The sequence below is a fragment of the Hippoglossus hippoglossus genome, chromosome 13 (genome assembly GCF_009819705.1).
Source record: "Hippoglossus hippoglossus isolate fHipHip1 chromosome 13, fHipHip1.pri, whole genome shotgun sequence".
Classification (NCBI taxonomy): Eukaryota; Metazoa; Chordata; class Actinopteri; order Pleuronectiformes; family Pleuronectidae; genus Hippoglossus; species Hippoglossus hippoglossus.
The window spans coordinates 6,244,187-6,258,174 of NC_047163.1; the positions used below are offsets into that span (position 1 = coordinate 6,244,187).

The 13,988-nt window shown below is 41.2% G+C and overlaps 1 protein-coding gene across 4 annotated transcripts in view; it reads right to left on the reverse strand.

The window, feature by feature from the left end:
• The window catches only part of b3glcta (beta 3-glucosyltransferase a), a 61,205-nt gene that overhangs the window by 11,364 nt on the left and 35,853 nt on the right, over nt 1-13,988 (reverse strand). For all 4 annotated transcript variants that reach the window (XR_004615862.1, XR_004615861.1, XM_034604657.1 and 1 more), the window contains exons 9-11: nt 13,675-13,806; nt 9,943-10,012; nt 7,887-8,000 (exon numbers count right to left, since the gene is read on the reverse strand). Coding sequence is in view for 2 of the 4 variants with exons in the window: in XM_034604657.1 (XP_034460548.1) it covers nt 7,887-8,000; nt 9,943-10,012; nt 13,675-13,806 (316 nt within the window). In the remaining 2 variants the exon portion in view is untranslated. The remainder of the gene's footprint in view (nt 1-7,886; nt 8,001-9,942; nt 10,013-13,674; nt 13,807-13,988) is intronic.

Here is a 13,988-nt window from a genome sequence, read left to right on the forward strand (position 1 = left end):
GCCGAGAGCTAATGAGAGTGAACTACTTTGCATTGGCAACTTTTATTGTGACAAAGTGTGAACACGCTTCTGTTCTGGATCTGTTAGAGGACACCACACAAAACATGCGTGGCTACAATGACCTCATGTTGGTAAAGTGGTTAGCACTATGGCCTCCTAGCAGAAGGTTCATGGTTTGATTCCCGGCTGTGTGGGTTTTCTCTGGGTTCCACAGTCTGAGACATGCAGGTTGGTAAATGAGCTGCATTTATACAGCGTTCTTCTGTCTCTATCGACCACTCAGAACACTTTACAGAGCAAAATCCATTCACCCGTTGACACACACGTTCATACAGCGCTTCTGTACGCAGCTGTCAGCTTCAGTATCTTGCCCAAGGGCGCTTTGGAGGACTCAAACCGGCCTGTCCTTCGGATAGTGGACGACCCTCTCCACCTCCTGAGCCACAGCCGCTCAGGTTGACTTAAGTAAAGGTTTTAAATTCCCCCATAGCTGTGAGTGTGATGTGTTGTTTGTTTGCCAATGATGCACCACGCCTCTCGCTCAATGTCAGCTGGAATTGGCTCCAGCCAGCACCACCTGCAAATGCTAAGCCGTAAAGTGGTAACGGATTGACGAATGTTTAAAGGCCTGTCGTTTTAATTGACTTTGATTTTTTTTTTAGGTTTAGATTTTACAGCATGAGAGAAAATCTCCAGAGCCTTGTGAGAAAGTGTGAGAAAGTGGGGAAAAGCCGTTTACCTTCATTCTGACGTCTCAAAGACATAATAATGTGTGTTTGCCATGATTGACCAGCGGAAATCAAACCGTTACTCTGCTGTGTTTGACAGGATCCTGCCAGATGGAACAAAATGTTCCGCCAACTCCCCGAAAACAAAAACAGTGACGTGGTAGTTGCACAACAAGCGACCTAAAGAAATATATACCCATCAGAATCCAAATATCCGCACGCCATCATGGCTGAGAGCGGAGACACGGAAATCCCTGGTGGCAAGCATCACAAAGAATACTGAGGCCCTACTGTTTTATTTATAAGGAACCCAAGGTGTTTTTTCCCCCCTTGTATCTGAATATAGAGTAAGAAAGGAAACCTTGAACTGCTGACAGGAATAAAATCCAAAAATGTACATTTTAGAGGCAGGTCTCCAGAAAAACCAGGTAATCTTATTTCCAGTTGAAGGAGGTTGGCGAGTGATGTTCAGGGACTCGGAAACACGCAGTAGAATCCGTGTCCATGTGTCATGTTGCATCTATAATAAAAATATCAGCACTGAAGAACGAGAGGACGACTCCTGCTTCCTGTACTTGAACATATCACCACCATACCGTCACTAAAACAAACTTCACCGTGAGTAGTGTGAGTATTTACTTAATAAAGTTTTGATGCCATGTTCCCATTTCAGGCCGTTGCATCACTCCTGCCCTCACTTGCTCAGACTGACTAGAAATTGAAAAACCTGACACTGTTGAGTTTGTTTTTCCCATTGTCAAAATATTTATAAGGTTTGTGTTGTTTCATTGTGACTTTGGGTTGCAGCATAACAAATAGGCTCAGTGTTTTTAAAACAGGAAGTCAAGTGAATTTATTTTGTTTAAATGGCCTGTAAGCTTCTTTTCCATTGGAGATTCAAGAATTATTCAGTCAGATGTATCTATGTATCTAGTATCTATCTATATATCTACCTATAGTATCTATCCATCTATCCATAGTATCTAGAATCTATCTATAGTATATATGTAGTATATATCTATCCATCTATAGTATCTATCTATCCATCTATAGTATGTATCCATCCATCTGATTCTATAGCATCTATCAATCTATTCATAGTATCTAGAATCTATCTATCTATAGTATATATCTATCCATAGTATTTATATAGTATATATATCTATCAATCTATCCATCTATAGTATCTATCTATCTATAGCATCAATATAGTATCTATCTATCCATCCATCTATCTATCTAATCTATCCATCTACAGCATCTAGCTAATCCATCTATCTATCGCTCGTATCTATCTAGCCATGCATAGGATTTATCCATCTATATATCCATCTATAGTTTCTAGCCATCCATCTATCTATCCATCTATCCATCTATCCATCTATAGTATCTATCTATCCATCTATCTTTCTATCCATCTATAGTATCTATCTATCCATCTATCTTTCTATCCATCTATAGTATCTATCTATCCATCTATCTTTCTATCCATCTATAGTATCTATCTATCTATTTATCTTTCTATCCATCTATAGTATCTATCCATCCGTATCTATCTATCCACAGTATCCAGCCATGCTCATCATCACAGCTTTATAAATATGATAACCCCCCCCCCCCCTCCCCCAACACCTTGTTAGCAGCTAGTTGTGCTCAATAATTACTGATTTTATTGACAGACGGTTAAAAATGCTCCACTCTCCTCAAACATACATAAACACCATAATATTTACAGTTCACTTATGCTAATGTATGTATGGTTTTAAGAGTTGGCTCTAAAGGCATGTTGGGAAATCAATGGGCTCAGTGGAGTCATCTGAAGGTGACATAAATAAAGAACTATGGTGGTGACTACAGATTCCAGACATATTGATGCTAGTTTCCTGTTCATGAACTCCGAGGCTGCTCTCAGCGATCATTAGCATAAACCCTGAGGGCCGGGGAGCGGAGGAGACAGATTAAAACAAAAGAAATGGAAACAAATTATGTTCGTCCCGACCTTAATCGAATCCAAGTCTGATAACTGATTGCGCATCATTTGGATATTTGGCATCGAGGCGGCAGATAAACAGCTTATTTTTCACTTGACTTCAATCATACATAATTTCAGTGTGTGCTTATCTGATTAATGTAGCGCACAGCGACTTCAGGCCCCTTAGTGGCTGACTCCATTGCACATTTGTCTTTACACAGTGCAACGCTAATTCTACTTTCAGTTTCCACAGTGTTGAAGGCCCAGCAACGTTTAAAACCAGCCTTTTTTCTCAGACTCGAGCCGCAGCAGAAATCCAATCTACTGTACCTCACCCAGATTGTAAATGCTATTATGAGTTCTGTTTGATTGACATCATGCATAGTTATTAAACTGACAGTAGCTCCAGCATCTGGCCACTTACCAAACTGGAGAAAATCCCCTCGGGCCTTAATGATGGACTTTGGCCGGCTGCCAAAGTTCCAACATTCAATTGTTATCTTCCAAAAGTAAAAAAAATAAATTAAAAAAAAACTGGTGTGCATTGGAAAGTGAAATTAAAGGGAAGGAGATGATCTCTGAGAAAGAATTGGCTGACACGGTCCTTGAGAAACGTAAATTGGTTGAGAGGAGCAGAGCCATGGTCTTTTCTAGAATAAAACGACAAACTCAGACGTGCATCGTACGCCTTCCGGTTTGATTTGTTGTCATGGCTTTACCAGCTGCTCGTTTCTCAGCTCGACATGTCTGCGAAACGTAAACACACATCACCTCTTGGCCCTGACCGGTATCTGCTGTATAGACAGAGAGTAACATAACCAACGTCTTTTCAAGATATGGAATATTGATGTTGTTGACGTTAACTTTAGGTCAGAAAAGGCCCCGTACATTAAGCAGCACTTAGAGCACAATCAGTCGACGTGGACAATGATACCCTCGACTCTGTGTTTATCTCATTATCGGGCTCCAACGGCTTCGCTCAGAGAGTAAATAAACTCTGCTTTAAAATGCATCCTCGACCTTTTTCTAGCTTATGGCATCGACATTGAACATTTAAAAGCTTCTACACAGAAAGGAAAACCCTTTAATGAAAAGTAAAACGGCCTGAAAAGCTCTGCAGTAAAGCTTAGGACGACTATCATGTGTCTTTTCTGTCACTGTCCCAGACGCATATAGTGATAATGCACTTATATTCTATTATATTCAAATATTTTGGGAATGTAAAGTGGCCTGGACGCTATAGAAACACCTTTTGTTAAACTGCAATTCAATCTACAATGCAATCAGTAACACATGGTAATCAATGAGAGAATGAGGCAGAGAAAGTTCAATTCCTTACAAACTAATGGACACAATTAGGGTTTAAATTCAACAAGGCTTTTAAAACTTTACTGTAAGATACAATCAGGTAGACTCGTGATTTCTCTGGGATTTTCACGTAAATACTTAAAATCAATGTGTTTTGTTTAAAATACCTTACACACATTAAGGATGCATTCTGTGCTGCAGGGAATGCAGCACAGGGAACTGTCACATTCCTTCCTTTTACATTCTTTACTACGAGAATGTCTGCCCTGAAGACTCCGTGTCAGTGAGTTGTTGTAGTGATGTAACCTGCGCACGTATTTGCATCCACTTGTGGCACATTCAATAATACAGTAGGAAACTACCAAACAGCCGGTTCGATGAAGAACAGATGTGTCGTCTTTGCTCTTCGTAGACCAAAGCTATTTGTGGTGCAGAGGAGCTTTTGTTTTCTCCCCGTGTCTGTTAGTTTGTTTCTTTCTTTGGTTGTTCGTCAACAAGATTACGCAAAAACTACTTAAAGGAAATTTTTGGAAGGATGAGCCAAGAAATAACCCATTTAATTTTGCCCTTCATCCGAACAAAGGAGCAAATCCGTTTTGGACTGCTGGAGGATTTTCTTTATCGCTGCCTTTTACATTGTTCTGACTCTTTTATTTTATTTTTTTCACCAAGTTCCCAGGGAATAATTCATGTATCTTGGTGCAGCTTGATTGCATCTATGGGGAATGTTGGGCCTTGGAGGAGGTATGCAGGCTATTAAGTGCCATGGTGTTCTCATTGCAGTCCGTCCGTCTGACTGAAACTACTGAACCAATTTCCATGGAATTTTATGGAGGGGTGGGACATGACCCGAGGAAGACCCCATTAAAGTCTGGAGTGGATCCAAATAAGAAGGCAGATTGAAGATTTTTTTTTCTTCCATTTTCTTTAACATGATGAGACAGGACGGTAGGCCTGGCGGGGGGCTCTCCAAGTGCCCTTCCAGTTCTGCGCGTGACATCAAGGTTTGTTGACCACTGCAGAAGTTTTAAAAGTAGTTTGAAATCAGATTTCAGCCCCTTGGGGTTGGACAGATCCTCAACTAATCTGATCACACCTCCTTCAATCTGATTTGTCAAATCTGATTAAGAAAAATCAATGTGACGATTCCAGTGAGGATACAGTCCAATACCTGAGAGCTTTGGCAGTTGGCACAAGCAGAGCTATCTGTGATCCGGTGTCACGAAGGCAAAGGAGCTGGTAGTGGTTTCATAGCAGAGCGAGAAGACACTGAGACCTGTCCCATGTCCACATGTGACGTCCAACAACTAACTGGACTGGTAACAGTAACTTTAACAGAAAGAGCGATATTTATTGTCGACGAGACTCAGCTCTGCAGACAGACTAGTTCACATTTCAGGAAGCAGCCGGTGGCAGTTTATATCCTTCGCCGCCTCAATGCAAATAGGTTGCAAAACACCACTTTGTTAAAGAACTGAGCCGCCTGGAGACAGCGGCTGCAGGGAGACCGGAGACAAATCGCTCCTTTGAACAACAACCCCTCAACCTTCCCACAGCGGAAGCCGGGAGTGAATACAACCAATGCATCATCCCATTAAGGTGCAACATGAGAGGTCTTAGGTGCCATTTTGTGCCGACAGCCATCAGAGTGTAAAATAATTTGCGGACAAATGGCCCCCGGCCTCGGGCCTTTAGGAGGGTGCTGGAGCAGAGAGCTTGAGCCATGTTTACAAAACGACCCTGGGTTGCTTTAAGCATTCTCGTGCTCCATTAACAGGCTCTTCTGCCTGTTTCTGATTAACAAACATCACTCAATCCCACTAATTCTGTACGAACTACACAACGTGACATGCACCCGTGTGAAATCTGGCCGTAGTTCTAGTGTACTGATGCAACAAGCTAATTTCTGATGAGGAATCTCCGACTCTGAAATCCAAACCCCATAATGTATCAGACAGGGTCTTGTCAGAGAATCTTGCCAACGGTGACTCAGCAAAAATGGATCCTCCAGACACATTCATCCCCAAGTGACAGGAACCGCACTCAAAATATCAGCTTATATTAAATCTGATTTACAGAAAGGTGCATGTGATAAACAAATGCCTATAACATATTGTAGTAATAATAACAATATAAAACTTCTGAGCACAGTAACACTCTATTCATTATTATCTGGTTCAGAGCATCCTGTCACCCAGCAACATCCACCAGCTTCCCCTGTGGGAGAATATCTTCCAGACACTCCTGGGAGAGGAGCTAGAGGATGTTGTTGTTTTAAAGCTTCTCCCGAGGGACCACCAAACTCTCAGACCTCATGTTTTCCATCTGGAGACGGCTGGTCTGCCCCAGGTCAGCCATGCCAGGTGGGAGCCACCGTTTGTGCTTTGTTACCAGATGTAGCCTCTTAATGCAGAGGAGCAGGATTCAATAACGTCTGAACTCGTCTGATGCTGCGTCGATGGAATGTTTTGAACTGAATGACGCTTGGTCTGTTTCGGCTTGTTGCACATGGCAACTTATTTTTGTGTCTTTGCTATTGCATGAAATCTAAATTTAGAAAAGATGATTTCTGCATCATTTTGAGAAAGTTATGAATCTCCAATGTCCATGTCTTTTACAATATTTGGGATCTTGTGAAAGACTGTGGATTTCTCACATAAATGTTCCTCTTGTATCCGTCTCTTTTAGATACATCCTCATGCAAAAATGACAAATTGCGGTGTTATGCGCTCGACTTTTTCTTGGCAACATGCAGTGACTTGCTGGAGTCTTCACTGGTTGTCTGGCAACCATGAAGTGAGGACGAGACTTAAGAAAGTCACTGCCTGTTGCCAAGAAATAGTCTGATCCATCCCCTCTGCGTAAGACCCGTGAGCTTCAGGGGTCTCACTAGGTGGATGTTCTAACCTTTGGGCAGGACAGGCTATTTTGCTCCCCTTGTTTCCAGGCTTTATGCTAAAATAAGCTGAGCTAACCAGCGGCTGGCTGTTGCTATGGTCTGTTGTAACAAACAGACCAGATGCAGTTATTTAACCTCAAGGAGAAAGTCTATAATGCTGCTTTCAGACATGCCCTGAACTCTGCATATTCTCCTAAAATTATCCAGACGAGCAAATGTCCGAGTCAGTTGCTCCGGACATTTTCCTGCCAGCCTCAAAGTAACGCTCTGGACATTTTCCTGTAGTTGTGAACAGGTCTGACACAGATGAGCTGTTTTCAGGTATGAACTGCTGTGATTTACAGTATTTCCAGTTTTTAAACAACACTTAGCCCTATAATAAAACTTTGTAAACACGGGCTCAACAGTACGTCTGGTGATGTTGAAGTGTGCTGTGGTTAAAAATACCACAACTACAAATGGCGAAAGGAAATAATGCAACATTATCACCAGATCTTAGAAAAACAAATATGTGCAGTAAACGTTTCAGTTAATAGATCCTGACAGTCTGTGGAAGTCAGCGGGGGGTTATTGGACAAACTTGTGCTGCAGTTTATAGCGTTCATTCGGAGGAAAGCTTGTTAAATTCATAAACAACCAGATGGCACAGACCCATTTATCACCACAGTAGAAAAAAAAGGGCACGTTAAAGTTTTAAATCTTAGCATTATAAACTAAAGAATATATTATTTAAACAGGGGACTGAATAACAAATATCTCATCTCCGAGGAAAACTCAATTCTAGTCATCGCTGACTCAGGCAATATCCGTTCGAATCACAGGAAACATCCCCTTCACAAGGTGCTAGGTTATAGAACAACCTCACCTTCAGTTTGCTATTTCATTTTTCATGTGGCTCTGTATGTGCCGCTGACCTTGCACCATTACAAAGAGCCTCACTGTATCTATTTGGCACGACTGCGGCCACAGCAGCTCTTACCTCTTTCAGTATTCGGTACTCCTAAATTAATGGTCGGTATTGCAGGATCCGCATGGTCACTGTAGTACTCCAAGAACAAGGCATCCTTCTCCCAAGTCTTCTTTATCACTGGAACTAGAGCAAAGGGGAAGAAAAAAAATCAATACAGGCCTTCACCAAGTTTCACAACTAACAGACTTGAGGTTCTTCGTGGTGTAGACGCTCAGAGCAGATTATTATTTCATATTTATCGCAACACGTGTTCTTTTCTGATGTTTGTCTGTTTTGGTCGAATATTCTATTAAAGACATCTTCAGATATCAAACTCATGAGAAAAGACAAGAGGGAGAACAGATTTTTAAAAGAAGATAGTGAGACTCGCTTTAATCCCTCCACTGGGTTGAATGTCAGGATTGAACTCCACACTCTTATTCCGGAATGGATGAATCGACTCTTTGGGATTTAGTGGCATTGATTAGCATCAAATGATATCATAAAATCTTTCATTTATAATGTGTAAAATAAAAGAGAATATTCTTTAGTCTCAGCAGTTGGATTTTAGAGCCAAGAATCAATAAAATATTCTGTGGGTTCTAGTTTCTGTCAGTTTGTGCTCGTTGCTCTGTAACATTTTGTCACATTCGTCCCTTTGACTTTTTGTCCTCTGTTCAAAATTAGCTCAGTGTTTCTACACTGTCTTTCAGCTCTATCTGTCACTGACCCACTTCCTGATGGCAAGTTTTCCTATTGATCAGGATCTGACTGACGAGTTCTGGAGATCTTTTGTGATGAGTCTCTGAGTCGTCGAAGCAGAGAGTTTGGGTGCCGAGGAATACAGAGCACACGGAGATCTGCAGCGGCAGCAGCTCCAGTCTGTGTGCAACTATCGTAAATCAACACAAGTGAATCACGGTGGCAACTCTGGACAAAAAAAAAGAAAGAAGAACCAAAACACAAAACTTTAAGTTGACGGACCATCGCTGACTCTAAAGGATTTTAGAAACCAATATCTGATAAAAAACGTAAATATAGCAATGCCTTTCTGTAGGACACAATTACTAGATTTGATCAAATGACAATTCACCATCATGTAAATGTAAAACTTATATCTACAGGTAAAGCAAACACTTCACCTAAATGATACTTGGAACATATTACAGATTTAAAGGAGAGGAACAGCAATTTTACACATTGTTACATGTGTTATTTATATTGTTTTATTTCATTTTATCTGTCAAACCAAAGACTGAGAACAAATGTGCAAAATCTACAGAAATCTCACAACACAAGGAACATGCCTGCGTTTCCTATTCACTTTGTGGAAAGTTAATACAACTGATGCAGCCAAAAAGAAAGTAAAACACCACAACCATTTGTTATTTATCACCCTTTTGATATCTTAACTTTAATTTTAAAATATATTAAAGCAGATTGAAATGTTTGCATTATTGTTCCTGTACTATATAATCATGGAGATTCAAAAGCTAGAACACTAACAGAGCAGCTCTTTTACATTCTCTGCTCACTGATCTGAACTTACCTTGACATATAAATTCAATATTCATTTTCCATGTTTAAATCTGGCAGCTCGGCAGAGGAAACAGTAATTAAGCTAAAGTGCAATAACAGCCTTCCGAAACGTCGTGTACAATTTGTCTGATCGCTCTCACATTAATCTGCAGTTTGATCTATTGACGGAAGCTTTTTTTTTTTTTAAATCCTGTAACAGAAGCAGCAGATTTACGGTGGAAATATCAGAGCTTCCCGACGGATTGCGGAACATTAGTAAGTGATTTCCTGACACCTGCGGGATTGCTGGATGACTGTGAATTCCGGGCATTAAGGGAGGGAGGCACTCAGTCGAGAAGCTCGGGGCATTTCATTTCTTCTCTTTGCCTCAACACTATTAAATCCTTTCAGAGCTGATGGTGGAATCGTTTAGTGAAGGAATTTGTCAGGATTATAAAGAACAGCTCTCATACAGTCACTCGTGTCAAAGGTGGGAAAAATAGATCCATTATGATACAACACAACGGGAAACGCACGCCGTTTAAAAAAAGGCACGTGTGTGACTCACCTCGTTCACTGTGAAACTTCTGACACGTTTTCACGGCAACAAACATGTCTGCTTCATTCACCGGCTCCCCCTTTGGTGAAGAGAAGAGACAGGAATCAAACACAGGCTCACCTGAACATAAAAGCATAAATAACGTGTACTTAAAACACACGATATTAGGCTAGGCTGGTATTAAGTGAAATCTTTAGTGAAATTACAAAGTTGACATTTGTCCCCCAAAAGAATTTCCATCAGAAAAGCAGAGGCGTAATGTAGCTAATAACAATTCAGCTTATTTTAAAATGTCAAAGAGTTTTTCCATAAGAGCCGACTGTCAGCAGGGTGACAGGTGATGTGCCGTAATCAGCACGCCAACATTCGGTGTCATTTTAACCCTATAACCCAAACTAACCATCACTTTTCATATACCTGAGCGTAACCTTTAACGGGGGCTTTTCATGACAGGGGTGATGATTACCACACAGCACCTCCCAGAGGACCTGTGTCCACTTCAGAGCTTCAGAGAAACAGTGATTCTGAACGTGAAGCGTCTTTGTTTTACAGGTTTTTCTCCCGACGTGTCTGTCAGTGAGCTTTAGAGAAGCACGGATATTTAACGTGAACGTGCTTCATTATGTGTTATCTGTTTTAATTATCTGGTCCCTTTATTTTGGAGAGGTGGAGACCTACTCAGCTTCCAGGAAAAACCTCCTGAACAATACACAGAATCACAGAAACCCTATAAAACTAAATTAAATGTAATGGCAATGGGTTGTTGGACAATTAGGAAAAAAACCTCTTAAATCAACTGACAGGATTTTATTAAAAACATACGCTACATTAAAAGTGTCATCAGTTGCTGCTGCACAAACCACAGGGTGTGATGTACAGTAACAATCTCTTGTGCCAGGAGCGTTGCAAAGAGCTAAAAGCCAGAACTGTAATAAAGAAACTAGGGCTGTAAATAATTTGATTATTTCAATACTTTTTAAAATACTAAATTATCAAGACATACAAACAGGGGAGAAGAAATTTAAATCTTCACATTTGAGGACGTGGAACTTTTTTTTATATAAATAAGGATTTGTGTTCTATATAAAAAATTATAATAGCTAGAAAATTCCTCCAGAGAGAGAGAGAGACACAGAGTCAGAGAGAGAGAGAGAGAGACAGAGAGAGACAGAGACAGAGAGAGACAGAGACATAGAAAGACAGAGATAGAAAGCGAGACAGAGAGCGAGACAGAGAGAGATAGAGAGAGAAAGAGACAGAGAGAGACACAGCGAGAGAGAGAGAGAAAGAGACATAAAAAGACAGAGAGATAGAGAGCGAGAGAGATTGACAGAGACAGAGAGTGAGAGAGACAGAGCGAGAGAGAGAGACACAGATGCTCTGAACGCAGCCCATGAACAACACCATAAGAATACCATGAGTTTCCAAAGACTTTGCCGAACACAGAGATAGAACATTTAGTGGTTAAAGTAAAAAATTCTGACAATGGGAGTGAGTTTAAAAAGTGTGACTTTGAGGCTCCCTCCAGAAATGTCCTCTCAGATTTAACATTAGAGTGAATGGAGAGTTCCTCGCTTCTCCTTCTGTTTCAGAGCTCATAGAGACAAAAGTTGAGGTTTAATCAATAATCCATGATTGATGAATTATTGACTTGTGTCATTTCAGAGTGTGTGAGCACAGATGCTTTGTTGCCCTCAGACCCCAAAAACCTCAAGAGCACTCAACCGCTCACTTCCAGTTTCCACCTTTACTGTTTTTATTGTTTCCTCTGTTATACTTGTTTTTGGAAACGTCTTAATATGAATGTGAGCACACCGCTGTCCTGAAATATCCGGCACACACGCACAGCGGAGCGTCACCACATCAAGTGTCGTTATTTCCCCCCCGAAATAAAAAAGGACATATTTTGGCAACACCGCCACTTTGTGGATTGCCGTCCTCCGCCTCTCGAGTGCACTTGATTCTTTGTTGACACTACAGACGAGTGCACTGCCGTGGCCTTACTCGGTAATTTGTCTTGAGACTCTTTTGAACGCCGGTCGATTGAGACGCGTCGCCTTTTGTTTTTGTCTGAATGGAAACTTCTCCGTGAATACTTATTAAACCTGCGACCTTCATGTTCTCCACTGGCTGCACGAGTCCTGCTTTCTTCACAAATGAATGCACTTTTATGGAGGATAGTGTTTTTTCCGGAGAAGGAGATAAAAACCGCGTGAATATAAAATCTGACGGTTGAGAGACTGCAGCAAACACATATCAGACTCTCCACCACATATGCACACGCAGGATGAGATTTGAATCACAAACGAAAGGGGTTTGATTTTTCTGTCTGTCAGAAATTGGAGGAAAGGGGGGGGGGGGGGGTGGTGGTAAGAACTGGGACATCTCCAACTGCAATTCTGGCATAAAATCTGTATTCACGCAACATGATCATCTCCTACCAACTGTACTGATCATTTTATGGTAACACACAGTGATAAGCTACCAATCGATAACACCAGGGGTCATGTGGCAAAGCAAAAAGTTGCAAATCCAACATAATGTGTAAACCGTGCAAAAATAAAAGCAAGTGCACGGCTTCGCTTGTTCTCTACATGACAACGGACGCACTGACCTTACTCACTTCATGACCCAGATATGATGTTATTTTTTCCTCTGCCACACCCACTCACCGCCTCCCGCTCAGCACAACAAGAAAGTCTGACCTTAGGACAATGCCAATTATTTCCTGCAGGGATTCTTCTCAGAAAAAAACACCCGCTGCCTCTGAGACATTTCGACTTTGCACATGAAACTGAAAACATCTTTTTTTACTGTGTGATTGGTAAAAAAAGTGGATTAACCGTGGGCTGAGTTATTTATTTAGCGGCTGACAACACTCGTGTAGTAAAGCCTCCGATACACAATGAGATGTGTTACTCCTCTTAGTTTCTTTGAACTAACCACATATTGCTGCAACAGATAAACTAACAAGCTTATTCACAATGCACAGATATCCTTTGGCAATGTTATACTTTATTTTAAATTCGTGACGAAACATGTGGGATGATTTATGTTTGTATGACGAATACACGAATTATGCTTATGTAATGAGAATCTCACGAGCCTGTGTGTGTGGCTACGATAAAGAGGATAAAGGAGATCTCCTGGTTAGTCACCAGCTGTGGACATCAGGAATTTGCATGTGAATTTGGATTTTTCTTCCAGATGTGACAAAAGGAAGAATCTATGAGAAGAAGACGACCTCCGGGCGGAGGGATGCAGGAGCCTGGAAAACTAGTTTTAATCTTAGTTCTATCTGACACTGAGTGAAGGTTGGAGATGAATAGACTTGAACATGTTTGGATAAAGTCCACCACAGAAAGATGTGAAACTGGGAGATGAGAAGACGCAAAGGGAGGTTGCTTAGCAACCCGAGAGTATTTATTTCCTGGCACATGATTAAATTGGATTTAGCGAAAGAAACTGAAGACTTCTGTCTTTTTAGGTTAATGCCTGTGTTCTGCTGTATTGTGTCTGTGTGTATGTTCAAGGCTGTAATGCTCTGTGATATATTTTTGATGCTGCGACGCAGCCGAGGGCACAAAAGCCCAAAGCTGAATGTCGTAGATCATCACACAACTGCCGGCGTCTGACAGTGAAGCACCCGATGTTTTGTTGTTGTTGTTTAATTGTGTTCCTTCTCCATTTCCTGGGAATTGAGGACAATCAAACTGATCTGGAAACAGAGCAGACACTCACGCACAGTGGAGGCTCGCTGATCAGAGTGGTGGCACAGTGCCGGGCCTGAGGAGAGTCCCACGGCTCAGTGCACAGCTCGGGCACAGCGGTGAGATGTGGACCCTTCCCAGTGTCCCAGATATACAGAGCAACCTGCAATAGCACAGATGGATCTTGTTAAGGTCTTAAGCTAAAAAGAAAGGATGATTCAGATTTTCTTTATTACAACACTGCGGAAAACATGTGGGATGTATTTTCTGTTGTCTTTTTTATTATACAATTCTGTTCTTACAACACGACTCCAGAAAGCATATTTAATATTGAGGATGACTAAA